General features: G+C 36.3%; 3 protein-coding genes and 1 pseudogene across 3 annotated transcripts; 3 read left to right on the top strand and 1 right to left on the bottom strand.

The window, feature by feature from the left end:
• Positions 270–4,849, top strand: LOC18613608 (proline-rich protein 3). The gene is made up of 4 exons (XM_018118177.1): positions 270–1,014; positions 1,128–1,453; positions 3,786–4,029; positions 4,221–4,849. The coding sequence occupies exons 1-4, from the start codon at positions 324–326 to the stop codon at positions 4,562–4,564; spliced, it is 1,605 nt and encodes a 534-aa protein (XP_017973666.1). The 5' UTR covers positions 270–323; the 3' UTR covers positions 4,565–4,849.
• Positions 5,194–10,730, top strand: LOC108661802 (annotated as a pseudogene).
• Positions 11,348–13,755, top strand: LOC18613607 (protein Ycf2). Its single transcript, XM_007050935.2, has 3 exons — positions 11,348–11,854; positions 12,084–12,165; positions 12,334–13,755. The coding sequence occupies exons 1-3, from the start codon at positions 11,571–11,573 to the stop codon at positions 13,651–13,653; spliced, it is 1,686 nt and encodes a 561-aa protein (XP_007050997.2). The 5' UTR covers positions 11,348–11,570; the 3' UTR covers positions 13,654–13,755.
• LOC18613606 (putative GTP diphosphokinase RSH1, chloroplastic) lies at positions 14,142–22,854 on the bottom strand. The gene is made up of 24 exons (XM_018127997.1): positions 22,530–22,854; positions 22,094–22,284; positions 21,412–21,582; positions 21,232–21,297; positions 21,037–21,129; positions 20,821–20,952; positions 20,591–20,692; positions 20,441–20,518; positions 20,293–20,364; positions 18,803–18,910; positions 18,528–18,625; positions 17,970–18,030; positions 17,803–17,865; positions 17,662–17,718; positions 17,470–17,571; positions 17,035–17,193; positions 16,796–16,927; positions 16,607–16,693; positions 16,446–16,517; positions 15,905–15,991; positions 15,358–15,814; positions 14,915–14,976; positions 14,757–14,825; positions 14,142–14,582 (listed from the first exon to the last, which is right to left on the bottom strand). Exons 1-24 carry the CDS (start codon positions 22,552–22,554, stop codon positions 14,478–14,480), a joined length of 2,649 nt encoding a protein of 882 aa, XP_017983486.1. The 5' UTR covers positions 22,555–22,854; the 3' UTR covers positions 14,142–14,477.

Below are 23,411 nucleotides of genomic sequence, written 5' to 3'. Positions count from 1 at the left end.
AGCATTGAGACGATTATGTATGTATGCAATCAAAGAAAACCTTTGTACGCCAGCAGACAATGTCTTGGGGTGGCACTCAAAGCAGCATTCATGTACATTAGTTAGTGGTACCCAAGTCTACAAATCACGTTGCGATCGTGCGCCCATGTTCTAATCTCTAAATCGATTGTTCATCTTATTTCTATAGATCTTAATTATTGGTGAGTATGTGTATGTTTGACCAATTTCCTTATAAAAGACAATGGTCGCAGCCCCTATTATTCATCCATTTGTATTTCTCTCTCCATTCTTATAATTACATTGCAGAGTTAATAGCAATAATCATGGCTCTCACCCGTCTCTCCTTGGCATTCTCATTGCTTCTACTGTCATTGCTGGTCATTGCTTCCGCTGGTGATTATAGTAATGATGATTCATCTAAATATGGTTTCGATGGAATACCAGCTGACAGCCCTCAAGCAAAGCCAGAAGAAGAAGAAAAGCCTACAAAGCCAGACTATTACAAGCCCAAGCCGGTAGACAAAGAAAAGCCTGATTATGGTAGTAAACCGGAGGTCGTTAAACCAAAGCCAGAAGGAAAAGAAAAGCCTAATTATTGCACAAAACAAAACATCTACAAGCCAAAACCAGAAGAAAAGGAAAAGCCTGAGTATGGCAGAAAACCATACGTTGCTAAACCAAAGCCAGAAGGAGAAGAAAAGCCTTACTATGGCACAAAACCAGACAACTACAAGGAGAAGCCAGAGGAAAAGTCTGGGTATGGAGGAGAAAAAAAGCCTGATTATGACACAAAGGGATACCTCTACAAACCGAAGACAGAAGAAAAGGAAAAGCCTGAGTATGGCAGAAAATCATACGTTGTTAAACCAAAGCCAGAAGGAGAAGAAAAGCCTTACTATGACACAAAAACAGAGTTCTATGAACCAAAGTCGGAAGAAAAGGAAAATCTTCTCTCCGTTGGTGTTCAAGGGCTTGTTTTATGTAAATCAGGTTCCAAGTATTATCCAATTCAAGGTATATCGATTTGGACAATTGATTTCCTAATAATCCCTTTTGTATATTATGACTTTGTTTGAGAAGATTGTCTAATTGGGTTCACTTCTGATCAAATTTCTATGCATGAGCAGGGGCTTTAGCAAAGATAACATGTAAAGCTGTTGATAAGGGCGGGCTCGAGAAAACCGTCTCCATTTGCAGCGGCGCAACTGATGCAAAGGGTTACTTCTTTGCCACATTGTCTCATTCAGGTGTCGTAGATAAGTTGAAGGTTAAAGATTGCAAGGCGTATCTCGAGAGCTCTCCATTGAAGACCTGTAATATTCCCACGAATGACAACAAAGGGATTGATGGTGCTCCTCTTTCTAATTTCAGTGTTCTAAATAAGAAGATGAATTTGTACTCCGTGGGGCCTTTCTTCTACACCTCCGTAGCTAAATCAGCCACTAATGGTTACTAAAATTGAATTAATTCTTCATGACTAAACAATCCATTTTAAGACCCCCTTCCCCCCATTTTTATCTTTTATTTTGAAGTTGAGAAGGCAACTTAAGTTGGTTCTTTTCTGTTTCTCTTTTTTGGGTCTGATTTTCGTTGTTTAATGATTATTTTATTGGCTAGCTGGACTTGCAGCCTCTGCCAGAGATTTGTAATGAACTTTGCTCTATTAATAAAGCTTTGAATATGATTATTTTTCTCCTCCTGTGTCTTTTCTTTTCTTCCCTTTTCCTATATCATGTTGTTTCATCATTAATTTTTTTTTTCTCAACCATGAAGATAAATTCATTAATATGACTGAAAAAACTATACACTGAGTTCAGCCTATAAGGCTGGGGATGAAGTTCATAAGCAGAGTAAAAATAAAAAACAGAGGTGCATAACAAGTGCACCACGGAGCCTACTAGAGTTTTATATCAGCTACAAGGTGCATAACAAGTGCACAACCCAATCAATCCCTCCTGGTCTACAAAGTGAATAACAGAGCCTTAAAGAGTTTTTCATCATTAATTGTTATGACTTGTAACACATTTCTAGTTTGAAACTAAACCATATAAATTTATTAAAAGCCAAATGTACAGCTTTTTATCTCAACTGCACTCCCAATCTTATATCCAACAAATGAAATTCTCAAAAAATAGGAACACTTTGGGATTGAGTTAGGTATTTCCTATATATAAGTATCTAATATTAATATACGATATATCACTAAATATATATCTAATATTTCAATAGCACAAGAGTTGAATGTAATGTGGAATATAAGTTGGTTCTTAGTGAGTTCGGTGGTAGTGGGGGATGTCTTATTTCTGGTGGTTTGGATAATATGGATAAAATGATCTGCTATGGGTGCTTGGCTGTTAGTTTTGTAAGGGACGAGACGACCATAAAACTGCAGTCTTCATATATTAGGAATAGGTGCAACGGGGATAGTAGGAGAGTTTCCCGAATGCTTCTGGTAGCTTATCTCTGATTTAGTTAGTGTTGTTGCATAAGGAAGTAGAAGGGAAGTTGACTCTTTTTGTTTCTGCTTCGGGAATGGAATTGCTTGTGCTCATGACCTTGCTTATAAGGAATATATCTTGTTTTGTTGCGGTGCTTTGTTTTTCTTGTCAGTTCATGTGAAACTCCACTGTTTGAGAGAAGCTAAATGGGGTGGATTGTCTTCTATAGGGTGTTTCTGACTTTTGTATAGGGTTTTTTTCTGGGCAAGTTCGGTCTGCTTGAACTTAATGGTCTGGCATTGTTGTTGCTCATGACCATGCTATGTATCATTCAATGGTACTTAATACTAATTAATTATTGATTGGGCAAAAAAAGAAACAAAAATATGATGTTTGAGTAAATATGTAATAATTATTTTATGTAACTAAGTATTTAAAATTTCAATAATCATATTTGTTCATGTTTTTCATAAAAGTTACTTACAAAACACGTCTTGCTAAATAATAGATAAAAGTTATGAAAGTAATCTTGTATTATGAGATTACTGATTTTTCAGATTTAAGTTATTGAAAAATTTATAAATTATATTTCAATGACTGAATATCAAATATTTTAGCAACCTTTATGTTACCAAGTGTCTAATATTAGTATGTGATATTTTAGTAAGTTTGTATCTTACAAGATTATTGAATACTATTGATTAAGATCACTTAGAAACTATTTATAAGATTATAAAAAAATAGATCAATGTTTATAAAAAAAGAATACCATGCAATTTGAGATTATTAATTCAAGAGATTAAGATTACTAACAAAGTTAAATAAAGATATGATATATTTCAATAAATAAGTATATAATAATTTACGATTTTCACCTCCTAGTCATGTTTCACTTGTGAAGATATCTAGTGTATTGTCCGAGAAAGGCATGTAAGGAAGCTGAACAATTACGACGTCCAAAATAAAAATATATATTGGCTTACTGAGTTTAAGTCTAACGGGGTCAAAAGTCAACGGGATGATGTAGAAGCCGAGAAGGGGAGAAGCACCCAATTTCCCTATCAAATTTTGAGGAGGAATCATATATTAATGAATCAGGTAAAAAAGAAACCAAATTAGCATATTTTGTATACCGAATAAAAATGGCTGGCTTTGCACGTTGTTGCTGGATAATTTGATGTATGCATGGCATGGGATTCTCTGGTTGGCATCCAGGTCCAATGATTGCTCTATTACGTCGTGCAGCCAAGTCTTTTCCTACCTCCATAATTTATGCCACGATGCATAGCAATATATGGCACCATTTCTTTAAAAGGCCAAGCCAATGTACTCCTATAATCCACCAAGTTTTCAATTCAACAACTCTCTCTGAGAGAGGACATGAGCATGGCTCTTAAGAATTTCTTCTTCGCAACCTTATTTATGCTTCCTTTGTTACTTCCGACGGCTGCTTTGGATAGTGATGGTGAATATAAACCCAACCCCAACCTTCAGAAGCCATATGTTGAAAAAGAAAAGCTTCTCTCCACAATGATTGGTATTCAAGGCCTTGTGTATTGCAGGTCAGGCAGTCAATTCATCCCGCTTGAAGGTAATTTCCATCCCAACCCCCAATTCTTTTTACAAAGCTAAAATTCTATTAATTAGAATGACATTTAACAACCTAAGATTAATTGATGACACTATATTTAATTAGGTACTATATACATACAGCGAAAGTAGCAAGAGAACTGAATATCGTGGAAGTTTGGCATATGTTCATATCTCTTTTTATGGGTGTAGGTGCTGTGGCGAGGATAACATGCCAGGGTGTGGATAAGTACGGGTACGAAACAGAGTCTTTCTCCATCTTGAGTTGTGCAACAGATGCCAAGGGTTATTTCATTGCAACAGTCTCTCCTTATGAGGTAAAAGATAGTAGGAGGCTTAGAGAATGCAAGGCTTTCCTTGAACTCTCCCCATCGGATGCTTGCGACGTTCCAACTGATGTCAACCAGGGGATTACTGGTGCTCCTCTTGCTTCTTACCATCTCCTCCATGACAAGAATATGAAGTTGTTCACCGTTGGACCTTTCTTCTTCATTCCACAGAAAGACGCTAAATCAATCTGGCCCGATGGATATTGAAATAATTGAGATCGCATGTTAACCAAACGGAATTTGTCAATTGTTTTTGGGAGTTGGGGTTCTATATATCAATATACAGCAAATTGAATACTTTGCTGCTTTTTGCTTGACAATTTGCTTAACTTGCTAGGAACAATGTAAAAATTACTACAATTGTTTCTAAATATTTGAGTTGCAGCAAAGTTACTTAAATTCAAGTCGACCACTTCCCCTTATCCAACTAGTCACTGTTAACACGATCATACCTCATGGAAAATTATAACCTCCACCACTTAATTTCTTTTTTGGTATTTGTGTTAAATTTCTGAAAATAGCTTAGGCAATAGAATTCTTTGATAATCATACCATGTACCAAAAATTGCATCAAACTCTAAGCAACCATGGAAAGTTGTACTAGGAAAGACCCACATTGTGCAATTATTTGACAACAAATAAATATTACTACTAATTTATTTGTAAAGTATGTGAGTTCAGTTTAATTTTATGTTATTTGTTTAATTAATTTTTCTTTGAATACTCTTTAAAGCGTTTATACTCTCGTGCTTCCCCTTTCTTGAACCCTAGTTCTCCTTCCTCCCAAAACCCTGGCCCCTCAGTTTCTTCCCTCTCTCCGACTATCAACATCATCCATGGAGTTCTAGGGTATTGAAGTTAAGGCTAGAAAGCCTATTAAAGCAGACCCTGGTGCCAATCATGTCATCCATCTTTCCCAGGCAACGCTTGGCGAGTCATAGAACAAAGTAGAATCTGTCACCCTCCATGTAAATGCTGATGGGCAGAAACTCGTTGTTGGAACTCTTTCCCACCAGAATTTCCCTCAATTATCTTTTGATTTAGTGTTTGACCAAGAGTTTGAGCTCTCTCACTACTGGAAAAATGGAAGCGTTATTGAAATATGACTTGCATTGAAAACCACATCAGTGCATGCTATTAACCTTAAGATCATATGTGATCATTTTGTATTAAGACAGCTAGATTCCTATCTTATTATGATAGCTATGCATATAGTGAAAGACTAATGCAATGATTAGCATGTATTCTTGTGCCTTGTATTGATCTAAGCTTTCTAGTTAAGCTTTGCTATGTATTAAAAACTAAGTTAATGCATATCAGAAATATTAAGCTTCTGTTACTCCAGAAAACTCTTTTTCACTTGCTGTGCTTTCATACTTCTCATATATCCATCAAAACACAGCATGGTATCAGAGCTCTAATGATCTTAGAGGCTTGTTAGCAAGCTTAAAAACCTTCATAGCACATAAACAACCTCCTTTCAAAAGGTATGGCATCAAGTGGCAGTACAGCAAGTCTCTCTACACCAATCTTCAATGGTGAGGGTTATGCATCATGGACTGTCAAAATGAAGGCTTTTCTCAGAGCATTTGACCTTTGGGAAGTTGTTGAACATGGAAGAGAAACCCCTGAGCTTAGAGCCAATCCCACTATAAACCAAATAAGACAGCATAGTGAAGAAGTAGCCAAAAAGTACAAGGCACTGTCCCATATTCATGCTGCTGTAACAAAACCTATATTTGCAAGAATTATGGCTTGTGAAACAGCCAAGGAAGCATGGGATAAGCTCAAGGAGGAGTTTCAAGGGTTAGATAAAACCAAAAAGATGCAAGTTCTGAATTTGATGAGGTAATTTGAAGTGCTGAAGATGAAGGAGAATGAGTTTGTGAAAGACTATGTGGATAAGCTTATGAAGATAGTAAACCAAGTAAGGCTCTTGGGAGCTGAGCTTTCGGATTCAAGAATTGTGGAGAAGGTGCTGGTGAGTACTCCTGAGAGATTTGAGTCAAAGATTGCAACTCTTGAGGAATCCAAAGACCTCACCTTAATGACAGTGCAAGAGCTAGTAAATGCCCTTCAAGCTGCTGAAACAAGAAGACAAATTAGGCTTGATGAGCATACTGAGACAGCTTTGCAAGCAAAGTTTAAGGACAAGAATGTCCTTCATGATGTCAACAAAAAGTTCCAAGATGAGACAAGGAACAAAGAGAAGGCAGCAACTTCAAATCAGAGGCAACAAAGTAAGAAAACCAAAAATGCAGTGTGCTATTACTGCAAAAAGACTAACCATGCTGAAAAGTATTGTTGGTTTAGGCCAAACGTTAAGTGTAGGAAGTGTAATCAGCTTGGTCATGTGGAAAAGGTATGCAAAAAAAAATTTGCTCAACAAAACCAGCAAGCTAAAGTATCAAAGGAAGCTAAGACAACGAAAGAGTTGTTGTTTATGACATCAGAGGGCAAAACGGGAAAGACAGATCAGACCTGGTTAATTGACAGTGCTTGTTCAAGTCACATATCACCAAATGCATCCTTATTCACCACAATTGATCAGAATCAAAGGGCAAGGGTAGAAATTGGGAATGGAGAGTTTTTGGATGCCATTGGTAGAGGAACAGTTGCTGTACCAACATCAAATGGAGCCAGGTATGTCTCGAATGTTCTTTTAGTGCCTCAAGCATGTCAAAACTTACTGAGTGTTGGTCAAATGGTAGACAATGACTATACCTTATTGTTTAAAAACAAAGAGTGCACTATCATTGAACCTTCAGGCAATGTTTTAATGTCTGTCAAGATGAGAAATAGATGTTTCCCTTTAGATTGGCATCACATGAGTCTAAAAGCTGTTGAGAAGGATGGTTATGATGTGTCTAAGCTATGACATAGGAGATTTGGGCATTGCAACTACTCTACAATGAAGTTGCTGAAATCTAACAATTTAGTGACAAAATTGCCCTCCATATATGAACACACTGATGTTTGTGAAGTTTGCCAATTAGAAAAGCAAACAAGGCTGCCATTTCCTTTAAAAAGCACTAAGAGAGCCTATGAGAAACTTGAACTGATACATTCTAATGTTTGTGGTCCAATGAGTGCTGAATCACTCAATGGTAGCAAGTACTTTGTGTTGTTCATTGATGACTATACCAGGTTGACTTGGATTTATTTCATTAAGTTCAAATCTGATGTGTTTTCAGTATTTAAAAAGTTTAAAGCTTCTGTTGAGCTTGAGCCAAGGTGGAAGGTGAAATGTTTGAGAATTGATAATGGAAGGGAGTTCAATTTAGACGAGTTTAAAGCTTTTTTATCTGCTACTGGCATTAAGCATCAATTCACTGTTCCATATTCACCTCAACAAAATGGGGTCTGTGAACGAAAAAATAAAACTATATTGAATATGGCTAGGTGCTTGCTGTTTGAAAAATAAATGCCTAAAGAATTCTGGGCAGAGGCAGCAAATACTACTGTTTATCTACAAAATATTCTGCCAACAAGAGCCTTGGAGAAGTTAACACCCTATGAAGCATGGTATAATGTGAAACCTGCTGTTGACCATCTCAAAGTCTTTGGATGCATTTGTTATGTGCATGTTCCAGAGGCCAAAAAAACCAAGCTAGAACCAAGAGCTGAGCTAAGAGTCTTTCTTGGCTACAGTTTGCAATCCAAAAGTTACAAGGTGTTCAATTTAAGCTCCAAAAAGGTTCAAGCAGCAAGGGATATTAGATTTGATGAACAAGCCTACTGGAACTAGAAGTCAGAAGTGATTGAGGCTTCAAATTACAAGTTGCTTGGTCTAGGGACACTACCAGAATTCGTTCAAGAACCTCTTGAAGATCCTAATGATGAAAAATTTACTGTCAGGGGCACCAGGACTCTAGAAAACATCTATGTCAGATGCAATATGGCCATTACAGGTCCTACAAGTTACTAAGAAGCCAAAGAATTACCTCACTGGCAAGTTGCCATGAAGGAGGAGCTAAGGGTGATTGACAAAAACAAAACTTGGTCCTTGGTTGATAGAACAAATTCTATGAATTTCATTGGCACTAAATGGATTTTTAGAACCAAGTACAATGTTGATGGCTCAATCAACAAGCATAAAGCCAGCTTGGTTGCAAAAGGTTATGTTCAACTACCAGGAATTGATTTCACTGATACATTTGCACCAGTGGCCAGATTTAAGACAGTTAAACTTTTACTTGCTATAGCTGGTGGTCTTGGTTGGGAGGTTTATCACCTTGACATCAAATCAGTATTCTTGAATGGAGTCCTACAGGAAGATATCTATGTTGAAATACCTGAAGGGCTGAAAGTCAATGACAGAGTCAACAAGGTTTACAAGCTGCATAAGGCTTTGTATGGTCTCAAACAAGCCCCTAGGGCTTGGTACAGCAAGATGGACAGCTATCTGGAGTCAAAAGGGTTCTACAAGAGTGTAAATGAACCTACACTTTATGTCTTAAAGGTCCAAGATCAAGTAATGTTGATGGTTTCCTTATATGTTGATGATCTATTTATCACAGATTCTACAAGCAAACTAATAACTCAGTTTAAAGCAGCCATGAAGACTGAGTTTGACATGACTGATTTGGGAAAAATGAGGTACTACTTGGGATTTCAGGTTGATCAATTTGACCAGGGTATTTTCCTTTGTCAGAAAACTTATATTGCTGCAGTCTTGGAAAAGTTTAACATGGAGAAATGCAAATCAGTTGCAACTCCAATGGTTGTAAATGATAAATTCAATGATGCTAACTCTCCCAAACTCACTGATCCTTCTATCTACAGAAGCTTAATTGGTAGTCTACTTTATGCATGTGGATCAAGGCCTGACATCATATTTTCAGTGAGTTATCTCTCAAGATTTATGCAAAGTCCTTTTGTTCAGCAACTCTCAGGTGCTAAGAGGATTTTGAGGTATCTGCAGGGCACTCTTGATCTTGGCTTGCACTTCAAATACTTAAATGAAGTCAAATTGATTGGATACAATGATAGTGATTTTGCTAGAGATCCAACAGATTTCAAAAGCACATCAGGATATGTGTTTATTTAGGAGGAGCTGCTTTCAGTTGGAACTCAAAAAAACAAGAGGTAATGGCTCAGTCAACAGCTGAAGCAGAATATATTGCTGCTGCAGCTGCTGTGAACCAAGCTTTATGGCTCAAGAAGTTGTGTTTGGATCTGAAGTTTGAACAAAAGAAAGCTACAGAACTATTCTTGGATAGCAAATAAGCAATTGCCATTGCCAAGAACCTTGTAAACCATGGTAGAACTAAGCACATCAATGTGAAGTTTCATGCTATCCGAGAAGCTGAAAAATTAGATGAAGTGAAGTTCAACTACTGCAACTCAAACAAGCAAGTAGCAGCCATCTTCACCAAGGCACTACCAAAGGAGAGGTTTGAAGACCTTAGATTAATGCTATGGGTTTGCAAAGCAAGTCCTAAGGAGGAGTGTTGAAATAGGACTTGCATTGAAAACTACATCAGTGCATGCTATTAACCTTTGGATGATATGTGATCATTTTGTATTAAGACAGCTAGATTCCTATCTTATTATGATAGCTATGCATCTAGTGAAAGACTTATGTAATGATTAGCATGTATTCTTGTGCCTTGTACTGATCTAAGCTTTCTAGTTAAGCTTTGCTATGTATTAAAAACTAAGTTAATGCATATCAGAAATATTAAGCTTCTGTTACTCCAAAAAACTCTTTTTCACTTGCTGTGCTTTCATACTTCTCATATATCCATCAAAACACAACAAGCGTCTATTTCCTTGGTTACAAAACTTTTGTGATGATGAATTTGACATGTCTAGTGACGAAGAAAGTAGCGAGGATGAGGAGCTTCTTGTGGCTGCTGCAGAAAATGGAAAAGCTAAGACAGATGTAAAAACATCTAAGGCTAATGCTGGGAAACCTGATGCTGTAAAACAAGCTGTGAAGATAGAAGAACCAAGGAATAACAAGAAAACTGAAGAAGATGACGATGAGAGTGATTCTCAGGATGAAAGTGGTTCTGATGAGGACGATGATTCTGAGGATGAAGATGAGTCTGATGAGATGTCTATGGATGAAAGTTCAGATGATAAGGATGAGGAGACACCTAACAAGGTCGAGGCAAGCAAGAAGAGACCTGCAGAAGCTGCTACCCCTGTTTCTGCAAAAAAGGCAAAGTCTGCAGCAACCTCGGATGGTAAGAAGGGTGGTCACAGAGCAACACCTCACCCATCAAAGCAAGCTGGGAAATCTTCTGCAAAGAGTCCGAAGTCTGGTGGTCAATTCACTTGCGGATCTTGTAACAAGTCATTCGGCTCTGAGGGTGGTCTAGAATCTCACAAAAAGGCCAAGCATGGTGGCAAATGAATGGTGTAATACATAACATGCTCTTGTGTTCTGTGCATGTTTAATTTTTGAGGGAGAGATGTGTTCTTTTGTGGTTTTGGTAGATTATGCTTATTAGTAAATGAGGGGTTTATGGTTAACAAGACTTTGCGGATCCTTACTTCTGATTCGGAACTATTATTTTGGTTATTATCCTTGAAAGGGTTTAGATTGTGATGCTGTTGTCTATAATTTATGTGTTCTATATATTCATCTCAGAATGCATTTACATGGTCTTAAATAAAAGGTCCTTGTTTTTCAAAAAAAAAAAAACTTTGAATATAATATGTGATATATATGAAAATTATTTGATTATAATTAATATTTTTTACTTATAGTTTCGTAAATTAAAATATATTATAGAAAGGACAGTACTTATCTTATACCAGTTTATTGCTAGTATACAATGGAGCTTTTTAATAAAGTACAAAGTAACCCATTTCCCCCAAAACTAGGATTAGGATTAGGTGTCACTTGAGAAAAATTAACCTCTAGCATTAATGTACCAATGGCTTTCTTTTTTTTAGATAATGACTAGATTTGCGTCATTTGGGAGGTGGAAAAAGTAACGGAATCCGTAGAGGGGAACGGGTGTGAAGCAAATTAAGATGCTGAATTGCCAAGTCATAAATCTACCCAAAGAAATGTCCGCTTCAAGCTCCGATTTTGATACTTCACTCCTTCCAAGGTCAATACCATCAACCTTCCTTTCTTCCTCTCTTTCTTCCTCTCTTCAAGAATCGAATCCCTTTGCCTTCATTGATTAAAGCCAATCTGACAGAAAAGAAAGCAACACAAGAAATTTTCGAGTAAACTCGTCAAGAAAAACATATGGAGAAGCAAAAGAGGAGCTGTGGACAGGGGAGAAGGAAATTTCAACTAAGCGTGAGTAATGCTGCCGGTGGTAGCGGTATAGAAGGGGTGGTTTTCTTGAGTGGAGCCTTGGCTATTGCAAGCCTGGTAGCTTCCTTTATGATCAAGAAAGGTAGGAAAGATAGCAACAAGGACACAACGAATTTGGCAGTTACAGACTGTGGCAGGGAAGAAGAAGATGGAAGCCAAGGGCTACGTTTTATCCTTCAGGATTCCAATTCAACTCTACATCAAAATTCATGGTTAGTATTTTTATGTCATAGAATTCGACCTTTAGTATTGGAATAGGCTGGAATTAAAGATACGTTCTTGGAAAATTAGAGCCCGAGATCTATGGTTCTACCAAGTTCTTACTTTGAAAACTTTTGAGTCTATGATGAAGTAAACAGTTGTATGTGGGATATCATTAGACTGCTGTTTGCCTGTTTCTTTTCAGTAAATAGTTTAATTTGGAGGATCATTTATTTGCAGTTGCACAAACCATGGAACATCAACGATTGGTATCACCCAAATTGAAACTTGCGAATTGGTCTCGACCCAAAATTTGACCACGGTAAAAAACCCCATGCTTTTTTGCTGCATTTGGAACTCTTTTTCTATATCAAAAGTTGTGGTTTTTTTCTTTTTTCGGTTCCTAAGCCCATTTAATCTGACTCAAAGCTAACAAATTTGAGATATTGTAACTTGTTACGTTCTTCATATCTATACGTGTTTTATTCAGGAAGAGAATACGATGCATTGCCAGCAAAAGGATTCTCATTCTATAAATGGTCACCAAGAGATTCTCATCTCTGATACAGAGCAAGAAAGCATTGCAATGACTGATGATTATGGTGATATTGAAGAGCTTTCACGTCCAGTGATTGACCACTCCTTGCATAAACCAAAGAACGTGGTCAAGAATGACACCAACGACTCTTCAGTGATGGAAACCATTGAAATAGAGATAGAAGGTGAAGCGGTCGATGTAGGTGCAAAGCCGACGGCTGAAGAAAAGTCAACAATGCAATCATCGTTGTCATCAGTGCCATCAACAGAAGAAGAGAAATGTTCACCAAAGCAATCATTATTTACAGCGGAGGAGAAAGAGGAAGAAGAAAAAGAAGGATATTCACTCATGCAATCATCATCTTCAGCGGAGGAGGAAGAAGAAGAAGAAGAAGAATATTCACTCAGGCAATCATCATTTTCAGCGGAGGAAGAGGAAGAAGAAGAAGAAGAATATTCAATCATGCAATCATCATTTTCAGCGGAGGAAGAACAAGAAGAAGAAGAATATTCTGTTATGCACTCATCATTTTCAGCGGAGGAAGAGGAAGAAGAAGAAGAAGAAGAAGAATATTCACTCATGCAATCATCATTTTCAGCAGAGGAGGAAGAAGAAGAAGAAGAATGTTCACTCATGGAATCATCAGAAGAATGTTCACTCATGCAATCATCATTTTCAACGGAGGAGGAGGAAGAAGATGAAGAATGTTCACTCATGCAATCATCATTTTCAACAGAAGATGAAGATGAAGAAGAATATTCACCAATGCGATCGTCATTTTCAACAGAAGAAGAAGAAGAAGAAGAAGGATATTCACCAACGGAATCATCATTTTCAACAGAAGAAGAAGAAGACTCACCGTTGCAATCATCATTTTCAACAGAAGGAACAGGAAGCTCTTCCTCAGAATCTAATATGGAGGCAATTTGGCCTGCAGAGATGATGGGGGTACTATCACCCGAATCCAAGGAGATGACCATTAGCCATCTAATATCTGTAAAGAAATTCGAGGAGACAGACACGACAGCCAAGATAGAAGCGTGTCATTACTCGGCTAACATGTTGGACGAAAGTGGCAGCAATAACGGTAAGAAGAAGGAAGAAACTCAGGAGCATGTGGAGAAGAATGATCAAAAAGAACATTCAGCAGCAAAGCGGCAGATTTGGGTTCGGTTAGGTTTGCTTCTACTGCTGCTACTTCTGCTTGCCAATTGCTTACTGCAACCTAATTACCTCTTTAACGATGTTTCTTTTGTTTTTCCCATGAAATAAGAATCAGCACTAACAAGTGCAGAAAACGTAAACGGAAGTCTGTACATTTCATTCAACTGAATTATTTGTGAATTTTAATAAATTCGATATGCCCTTCACGAAGTTAAAGTTTATAAACATGCTACAAACATACTAATGAGATTACAAGACTTATTCCCATAAATTGTAACATATACTACACTCCGGGTTACGTGACAGTTAAACAGAAAGGTCAAAAAGAATAAAAAAGGTGACGACTGGGAAGGAAATAGCGGCATTGACGAAAGTGCGGGTTCATTAATCATCGTCGACTACCATTACCCCACCATATATAAAGTAGATCCCATCCCGTCTGCTTGCCCCTACTGCCAATCTCACCTGCTTCGGCATTGATCAGTAATTTACAATGCAGCTGGTCCACCCAAATTACAGACCGAGCTAATTCATTATCCAGGGGCTGTAATATCAGCTGATGTCAAGAAGCAAAACAAAAATCTAAGATATGAAAATGATGAGGGAGAATAGTTTATTCATATGAAATAGTTACAAACTTGTATAAGTGTTTTCCAGTGTATACTCATCCTTTAGTACAAGTATCTTTACAAAGGTATACTCAACTCTAACCATCTCTTTTCTTCTATATACAGTGCCCCGATCCAGAGTCAGCTTACTTGGCTCCTGGTTCATTTGGTTATGATCGTCTAACAAATAGATGAGGACTATGGACTAAAAAAGCAACATTTACTATAGAACAGTAGGTCTTAAGCTCTATGGGGGACAAAACTTCATACCCAAGCTTGCAACCGCTGGGTCAACTAGTTGGATTTATTGGATTCATTTTTGAATTAGCACTCACGAAGTTGGTCATTTTGTATTGAGCTTGGCCAGCTGCAACCAATAGACCATCCCAGAACACCCAGGATTAGATCCACCCTTGAACAAGCATTAACCTGAGAAAGAACCGAGCAGTTCCTTGTATCAGTATAGAATTCATCTCATGACATTTAAAAAGCATAAACTCTCTCTCTCATACATGTGCACGTACAGACACAAGGTGCAATAGAAAAAAATGTAAAAAAGGAAGAGAAGAAACAAAATTGAATTAAAAGTAGATCTGACAGTACCAAAATTTCAAGGTCGGCTTCAACATGAAACAACATTACAGCCATCCCCCTTCCTCTATCAATCTCAGCCTGAAAATAGCAAGTAAAGATGTTACGGAACTAGCAAAGACTTAACAATCAGATGTAAACTACATTATAGATGAATTTAAATCACTCACCACACAGGAGCATATGGTAATGCCTACCGCTGCCAATGCTGTTGTGACATCAGCCATTATTCCTAAAATCATATTTGCAAATTAAACCATTTAGCCAGAAAAAAAATAAGAACAGTTTGATTTAAGCTAATAGTCTGCTCAATGATGGCATACTAGATCTAAATGCTCTGGTTAGAATATCCACAAGGCGGCTATAAGACTAATGTTTATAGAAATAGCTTGGTGGGCTGATCCACATTTCCTCTGGCATTAGAGGACAGTTATTGAGTAGTCTGCTTGGATCCCTACCTAATCTTCCCAGTTCCCACCAATCCTATCAGAGCCTACTTCCTCCAATTGTTTGTATTTGTATGCCACTAGCATCAACACGCCACTTATAATGGAAAACCTCCTATGAAAAGCAAGTTTAAAATAATCATCATCAGAATTACCAAAAGATTTACCTCTTCGGTCTATGCAGACAACAGAAAACCACTGGATAGAATGTCCTTCAAGATTGTGCCATGAGGCAATTTTACTGGCTTGCCAACTTTCCAAACCAGGCAAGACCTCCTTGTGTGGTGGAATGTTTGCAGGTATCATATTTGCAGCACCATTGCCCAGTGATAACAAGTCCCCATTGGCCTTCAAACTCACCTGCTGCATATGTTTGTTATGCTTACCATTGACCTTAGGGACCCAAATACTTCCATTTTTTGCCATCAAGGCATCTTCACAACTTCTCCCTGGGGATGAAAAGTCCACAACGTTCCTTAGGATCTTCTCCCATAGAGGTTTACTCCATCGGGAAATATGTGAGGGCTCTTCCAATTCACTCTCCTCTTCAGAATCAGCAATGAAGTCATTTACCCTATCTGTTGTTATTTCAGCAGCAGATAGGGCAGCTTGCTCCCTCAAGAACTAATTATAAGTAGTTATTTAGACAATCAGCGAATCGACAATTAAGAGAGAAATATATAGATAATTCATACTGCATGCAATTCAACCTACTTTCATAATTTTGTGCCTGGCACTATGTGTTTTAGCATGTTGCAACCACTGTTTATGCCTTTGAAAAGCTGATTTGCTTGAGAGAGCCTGGACAAGAGGCAAAGTTGTAAACTATGAAAAGAACAGGGTTATTGCTTGTGCAAAAATAACCTATAAATCAATACTGCAACCTGGTGAATTTAGAATAGACAGAAAATGAGAACACGGATAAGATTAGCCAACAGCAATAACTAGATTTTTGTAAGTATTTCAACCATTAAACTATGTCTCTTCTATTCTGTCACAACTGACAAAATAGAAAACACACATCTCTTCAATAATAGGTCCAATGACCAAAATCATGTAACAATACTCTGGATTTGGTGGCCCTAACTGCTAGTTTCAAATTTTTCAAAGAAAAAGAAATGCAAATATTACATATATTTTTTTCATGCATAGGAGATACAGGTTATCCCACGATTTAAATATGATGAAGGAAACATGTATGATTATAAGTTCAGCAAAATGGAAAGGTATTGGGCAATAGCCAATATATACTGACATTATAGGTGATAATCTCCACAACTTCTGCATTGGCAAGTACATGCATAGGAGAAACAAGATTTCCATTGACCTGCAATGAGAAGATCAAGCATTAAACTTGTGCCTTTTGTTATAGGCTGACACGTAATCAGAAAATAATGCCATTAAAATACAAAATACCTTCGCGGCCACCATTTTGTTTCCAATGTCGGTGTGTATCATGTAGGCATAGTCAATGACAGTGGCCCCTCTAGGCAAATTTTTAATCTGTCCATCACATAAAGAATTTATCAAAACACTAGCACTCACAGATTCTTAAAATTTTGTACCACAAATAAAGCAGAAGTTTTGGTATGTGAATTATAATACCTCTCCCCTTGGGGTAAAGACAAAGATACGGCTACCTAAGAGATCCCTGGTTATGGTATCAACAAATTCTCTAGAACTCATGTTGCCAACAAACTCCTCTTGCCATTCTCTAATAGCATTGAGCCAACCAACCTGGAGAAAAGAAAAGGCTTTATCCATCTTGTCAGGGGAATTTAAAAGGTGTCAAGGAATCCCTTCAAGGATGATTCATCACAATTTATCAAGGAATCTATGTATACCCTGAGTGCTATGTTTGCATTGTTAAGACAAACTGTCTTCCCTCTTGAACTTCTACCATTTGGCACCGCATGCCCAACTAGGCCAGTAACAAAGACTCTACCACTATAATGAGCAGCAATGCCCCTCTCAGCTATCAAATCCATCTCTTCAGTTCTAATCTGCAAGAAATCGACGAAAATATTTAATCAAATATGTTGAAAAATTAATAAAAAATAAGACTAAATTCCAATGAGCATCACATGCACATTCATGTTTTAATACATTATCAACATATATGAGTCCGTAATTTATTACTTGAATATTCATCAAAAGATTCAAAATTGTTTGGAAAGAGCTTAAGGATATTCTGGCATTAAAAATTTCAATTCAAATAATTTAACTCAGCAAAATGTTGTTTCTGAAATAGCTGAAAGGAACGTTGAGAATTTAAGAACCTGAACTTCCAGGCGAAACATGCTTTCATACAAAAATGGAATTACAGTTGTATTAAGACTTTGATAGCCATTAGGCTTTGGTGTTGCTATGTAGTCCTTCATCTGTTCAAAAGTACACCAATATTTATAAAAAAATATCAATAATCTAATATTGAAAAGACAAACCAAAAGAGGAGAGAGAAGGATACATACAGCTCTAGGAACAGGAGTCCAGATACCGTGGACCAACCCAAGAACATGGTAGCAAATCTGCACAAAGCAAACACAATTTTTACATAAGTACAGATGCATTCTAAGACAACTAAGTAGTTTTGCATTGGCACAAAAATTTACCTGCTGTGGACTACACAAAGGCCCAACTCCAACTGATGGCTTTGGTTTTATGATTATACGAAGCTGGTTATAACCAACAGGAATCAATGTGTCAATAAGCCAAACTAAACCATGAAAAAAGCATCATTTTAGATGTCAAGAGGGTTCAAGGAAACATCAGAACAGACCTGGGCAATTTGGTTAACCTCACTGATTGAACCCTTAGATTTGAGCACAGATTTATAAATACTGTGATCCAAAACAAAAATTACATGTAAGGAAATTTATCACTCAAAAGCCTACCAAACAAGCCTTCAAAAGGCATCATAAAGTGGTAAAGCAGGCCACAGGAATTCAAACACCATTTTCAATATAGATATTCAAATAATATCTTACGTCTTGCTAAATCTAACTGTCTTTGGATCAAATGGTATCTCCTCCCCCCTTTGAGTCACCCCACAAAACTTAAAACCCATTGGTAGGTTATTTCTACGACACACCCAATTACTCATATGTAATCCCCACTTAACCAGGGAAGGCATATAAAATATATATATATATATATGAAGGTACAGCATGAAATTTTGCATCTTTTCTTCTCTGCTTCTAATAAACCTATGCAGTCATAGATGGTAGACAAAAAATGCAGCTTGAAATTATCCTCAAAACTTCTAGACATGAGTATCATGAGGAAGAGAACTGAATCGAAATGAACAAAGGGGCAGAAAAATGACTCAAGGCTTCACCTGTATGGTTCCTTGCACACGGCACGAATTTCAGTTTTAAGAGTCATAAGGTCCAGGAATTGATCATTCTCAATCTTTTTCATCAAAATTTTATCTGCCTAGTACCCAAAAAAAAAAATCACAACTAATCAGATATATATCAGATCAAGAACTTCAAAACTTCACACTTTCATAAAGTAGATTATCAACATTGAACTACTATGTCAATTATCACATAGACAATATTTGCATAGCTCTACTTAAATTACAGTTGAGTAAAATAGGATAATGTTTACCTCCACGAGCTCTTTTTCATGTTCTTTATAGAGGTCTGCAACTCTTCTCTTCACTTTGGCATAATCTTCAGGATTTGTGTACATGAAGGATAAATTTTCAAGTTCAGACTGCAAAAAGTAATCAGATTATTTGTTAACATGATTATTATCCAGCAAAAGGATGTAATGTACCAGCAGCTGATATACAGCAAAGATAAAGACAAATATATTATCATCAACAGAACTACAAGAATTCTAAATTGTCAGCACTCTTTATAGAACTGTGGAAAATAAATGCAAATGAGCAATCAAATTCTTCATATATCAGTGCTTTGACACACCATAATACATGTTCAACATAACCAGCATACATAGATCTTACTAAATAGTACAGAATAAGAAACCTAAATGCAAACAATTATATAGTATATTTATATAAAATGAGATAATCAAGAGCCTGTTTGGCCTAGCTTTTTTTTAGCTTAAAAGCTATTATGAAGCTCTTATGAAAAATAATAGCTCTTATAATTAAACTAAAGCCGTCTGGCAAAATAAATTATATAAGCTCTAATTTTGGTTAAAATTATTATAAAGGGTATTCATGCCATCTTCAATCACCAAATAAACCAAAGCAGAACAAGTCTGCTTCGAGTTTATATATGATTTCAAACATTAAAATCAAATAAATCCATAAAGAAACAGAACAACTCTGAAACTTGTATAGTTCTAATAATATTAGATTTTTTGGAGAAGAAAAGAGAAAACCTTTAAATAGTACCTGAATACAACTTTGAATTTTAGGTCTTCTTTTCTCTTAATTTTTGTGAGAACAAAAAACTTCCTAAATTTTGTTGTTTTATTGCTAAGTCTTCTGTTTTTTTAGTAGTCTTTGTAGAGAGAGGTAGAGGAAAAGAAAATCGCGATTTTGCACTAAAGAAAAGTGATTTGCAAAGGGGGGGAGAAGAGAGGGAGATTGATTGAGAGAGAGGGTATTTACTAAAAAGCTGGCGTATTTTTAAAAAAAAAGAAAAGAAAGCTCCTCTTTAGAGCTTTTCTTTAAGCTTTTTTTTTTAATTTTGTTCTTTAAAAAAAAAGCAATTTTTTTTTTAAGAGTTTTTCAACAATCCTATTTGGCCTGACTTCTGTTTTTAAGAGGTAAATAAGCTGTAAAAAAACCAAGCCAAACAAGCACTAAATGTTTGATCTTTATTAATACAATGCCATTGTGTTTTACTATATAAATCTTAGCAAAACATAAAAATATTATAAATTTCACTTAATAATTAACATCAACCATTTCAAATAAGAAGTTAATTAAGGAGTTTAAACGTGAAGGTTTAAAAGTGGGAAGCAAATTTAGACCAATAAACTTAGAAATTTTAAAAGCAAAGAATGGAAAATTTGTGCTTACAGTGTCCGGATTTTTCAGCATCATTTAAACACCAAAAATTATGTTGAATTCGTGAACATAAAATGGAAATTGTATTTTCGAAAGAAGCATAAGGATGTACCTTGATTTGATACATTCCCAACAACTTTGCTAGAGGAGCAAAGACCTGCAATGTCTCCATTGCAATGCTGGACTGAAATGATACAATACTGTTAAAAAGAATAAGTCAATGGTCTATTACTAGGTAAGGTTCAACTCATACCACCAACCTGTTTATGCAGAGGCATGTGTGAAAGAGTGCGCATATTATGCAATCTGTCAGCTAATTTAACAATGATGACACGAACCTAAGTAGGAAACATTTGGTTAACACATTAATTTCCATAAAAACATCATTAAGAGAGAGATAGAATCATCACCTCTTCTGTCATGGCTAGAAACATCTGCCGTAGGTCATCAGCTTTCACATCTTTTACTGAATCATTTTCATTCTTATACTTCAATTTTCCCAACTTGGACACCTGATCAGGAAAAAAGATAAAAGAAACCAAAATAAGCCAAAACAAACTAGAGAGATTTGTCTGACATGACATTAGAGCTAGAACAGACAAATGCAGTAATAACATCTATTCAAGTATAAACAAAGAACCTTAGTCTCTCCTTCTACAATGCGGCGCACGGTAGGACCAAACTCCTCCTCTATTCTTTCAAATGTAACAACATTTGTATCTTCCACAGTGTCATGTAGCAATCCAGCTGCAATAGACTCCCAATCCAATTCCTAGAATAATAATTTAGTCAAGTTAGACTTCAGATCACACTGCAGAAAACATTTTCCAATGAGAGCATACTTCTAACAACTCACAAGTTCTCCAAGAATGCGTGCAACTTCAACTGGATGAATGATAAAAGGCTCTCCACTCCGTCTCTTTTGGCCATCATGTGCCTCAAAAGCTAGCTGTACCAAATAAAAAACAACTTTTAGGTATTACCACAATATCAAAGAGATATTTTTTCAAAAAGTGCATGATAACAATTTTTTGCAAATCAAAGGCCTTACCCTGAGAGCGTTGTAAACCAATTCCAACTCTTTAGGTGAAAGGTATGATATAGTAGGCTTCAGATCCTAATGCAATTATAGCAATAATCAGTATAAGTTTGTATATATCACAGTAACAGCCTTGCTTACGGAATAATCAATATTGTTACAGACACTAGGTTAAAAAACAGTCAATTGTACCTCCCACAACCTTTCAGGAGAAACATCATCAGATCCCTCTGAAGAGACAGATGAAGAACAATGCAACTGCCATCTTTTACAACCAACATAAAGCAAGCTTGATTTGAAGAGTTTTCTGAGCAGTACAAACTCGGAAATATCTGCTGAATAGCATCCTCCTCCATCAAGAGCCTGGTGAAAACAAAAGAATGAACCAGCACAAACATTATCGCCTATGCATGCGATTTGTACAAAAGTCATAAATATAGCAACATAATTTGAATAAAGGATGAATATTCCACCTAAATGGCCTAATACTAACAATATTTTCTATATGTTTTATCCCTGAATTCAACACACTCCAATTTTTAAATTCATACACCAGCAAGGAACTTTTGAACGATTCCCAGCACTAAAGAAACACACCCACTTACAGTCAATCCGAACTCAACAAAACATTTCATATTTGTCAACCTAACAACCCTTCCTAAATACCAGTTTCCGATCAGATTTGAAGGAAAATTACAAGAATCATAATTCCTATTCTCAAACCACAACATCAATTATAAGTCAAATCAACTAAAAAACATTATAGGCAATAAATTCAATCTAACATCATCTGCAATGCAAAATATATCTTATCAAGCTTTGAGAGTCTAAGAATCTAACATAAACAAAGAGGGAAAAATAAAAATAAACTCACAGATTTGATCCGATTTCTACTTCCATAGCGGGTGTAGGCAAAGGAAGAAGAATGAGAAGGATTGGCAGTGCTGGCAAGGAATCCAGTTAAGACTCTTGGAGCTTTCCAAGCACACGAAAGCACGCTACAATCATACCTTCCACTTCCTTCCCCTTTCGTTAACTTACACATATTCACGCATTGGACAGAAACTGCAATCAAATGAAACAAAAACCAAACAAAGGCAGAAGCATAAGTGAATAAATAAATAAAGCATAGAATGAATTGTTCACTCTTTCGGTTGGTTAAAATTAAAACTAAGTCGAAATTTGTTAAGGAAATAAGCACTGGAGAACTGAAATTCCGCCATTTTTCCAACATTCGTTATCAGTAACCAAACAAGAAACATAGTTAAATCGGAGAGAACAGAAAAAACCAAATAAAAACTGAAACGCACCGGATAAGGAAGGAGCAGAGGCCATATTTACAACAGCAGAGTAATCTCATTGAATCGAACTAGGCATTAAACAGCAACTCAATCATCAAACACATCAGAGATAGAGAAAGAGCTTTTGCGGGACACAGCTGAGATAAAAGAAATTCGAGGATTGTCTCATTCGGCTTCGAGTTTCGAATTCGAGAAAGCGTTACGCCTTTTTTTTTTTCCCTTTTTTCGCTTTCTTTTAATTTTGGTTTGTGTGCAGTGGAGAGCTGGAAATTGGACCAATAAATGATGGATTTGAAGCAAAGAAGGTGAAGAGATAATCTGGAGAGAGAAATGTGAGAGATATTGAAGCCACACAAAAATACCCCTCCATTTAGATATTTCTATCTTTCATTTTTTTTATTTTTTTTATTTGGTTTGATTTATAGGTGAATAAATGACGGAAACTTTTAATTTAGGCTTGCTAATTTCTAGGTGGAATTTTTCGTGAGTTAAATAATTTTATAAGGGAATATGTTAAATGACATCGCAATTTTACGCCATCAAATTCTGGAGCCGACACGTACACAATTTATATTGGCAAAGCCACGTTTTTATGCATTTTGATTGACGATAATGCCCTTTCTATGCAATATTTTCTCTCTTTTCCTTTTTTTTTTCTTTTTCGTGTTTACCACTTTGGAAGGTCTAATTACAATTACATGATTGCCAAAATTCAATATTTAATGATTTTTTCAAACTATTGATAAGGATCTTAATTTACTCTTTTTTTTAAATATCATTATTCAAGACATTAAATTTTAAAAATAACAATTAACTTATTTAATTTATTTATAAATATTTTTAAGAGTACACTTTATGTTATCGTTTGTTGGTCAAAAAGTCAGTTGAGGC

This window comes from Theobroma cacao, chromosome 1, assembly GCF_000208745.1.
Source record: "Theobroma cacao cultivar B97-61/B2 chromosome 1, Criollo_cocoa_genome_V2, whole genome shotgun sequence".
Taxonomy (NCBI): domain Eukaryota; kingdom Viridiplantae; phylum Streptophyta; class Magnoliopsida; order Malvales; family Malvaceae; genus Theobroma; species Theobroma cacao.
This window is presented reverse-complemented; position numbering and strand designations above follow the sequence as displayed.

Excerpts from the sequence above, each read along its gene's own strand:
- LOC18613608 (XM_018118177.1), top strand. The coding sequence starts at position 324 with ATGGCTCTCACCCGTCTCTCCTTGGCATTCTCATTGCTTCTACTGTCA. Across the intron at positions 1,015-1,127 it reads CAAGTATTATCCAATTCAAG|GGGCTTTAGCAAAGATAACA; the intron begins GTATATCGATTT and ends ATGCATGAGCAG. Across the intron at positions 1,454-3,785 it reads AATCAGCCACTAATGGTTAC|TTTTCAATTCAACAACTCTC; the intron begins TAAAATTGAATT and ends TAATCCACCAAG.
- LOC18613607 (XM_007050935.2), top strand. The coding sequence starts at position 11,571 with ATGGAGAAGCAAAAGAGGAGCTGTGGACAGGGGAGAAGGAAATTTCAA. Across the intron at positions 11,855-12,083 it reads ACTCTACATCAAAATTCATG|TTGCACAAACCATGGAACAT; the intron begins GTTAGTATTTTT and ends ATTTATTTGCAG. Across the intron at positions 12,166-12,333 it reads CGACCCAAAATTTGACCACG|GAAGAGAATACGATGCATTG; the intron begins GTAAAAAACCCC and ends TGTTTTATTCAG.
- LOC18613606 (XM_018127997.1), bottom strand. The coding sequence starts at position 22,554 with ATGGCCTCTGCTCCTTCCTTATCCG. Across the intron at positions 17,572-17,661 it reads GGACTCCTGTTCCTAGAGCT|ATGAAGGACTACATAGCAAC; the intron begins GTATGTATCCTT and ends ACTTTTGAACAG. Across the intron at positions 14,826-14,914 it reads TTACCATATGCTCCTGTGTG|GCTGAGATTGATAGAGGAAG; the intron begins GTGAGTGATTTA and ends TGCTATTTTCAG.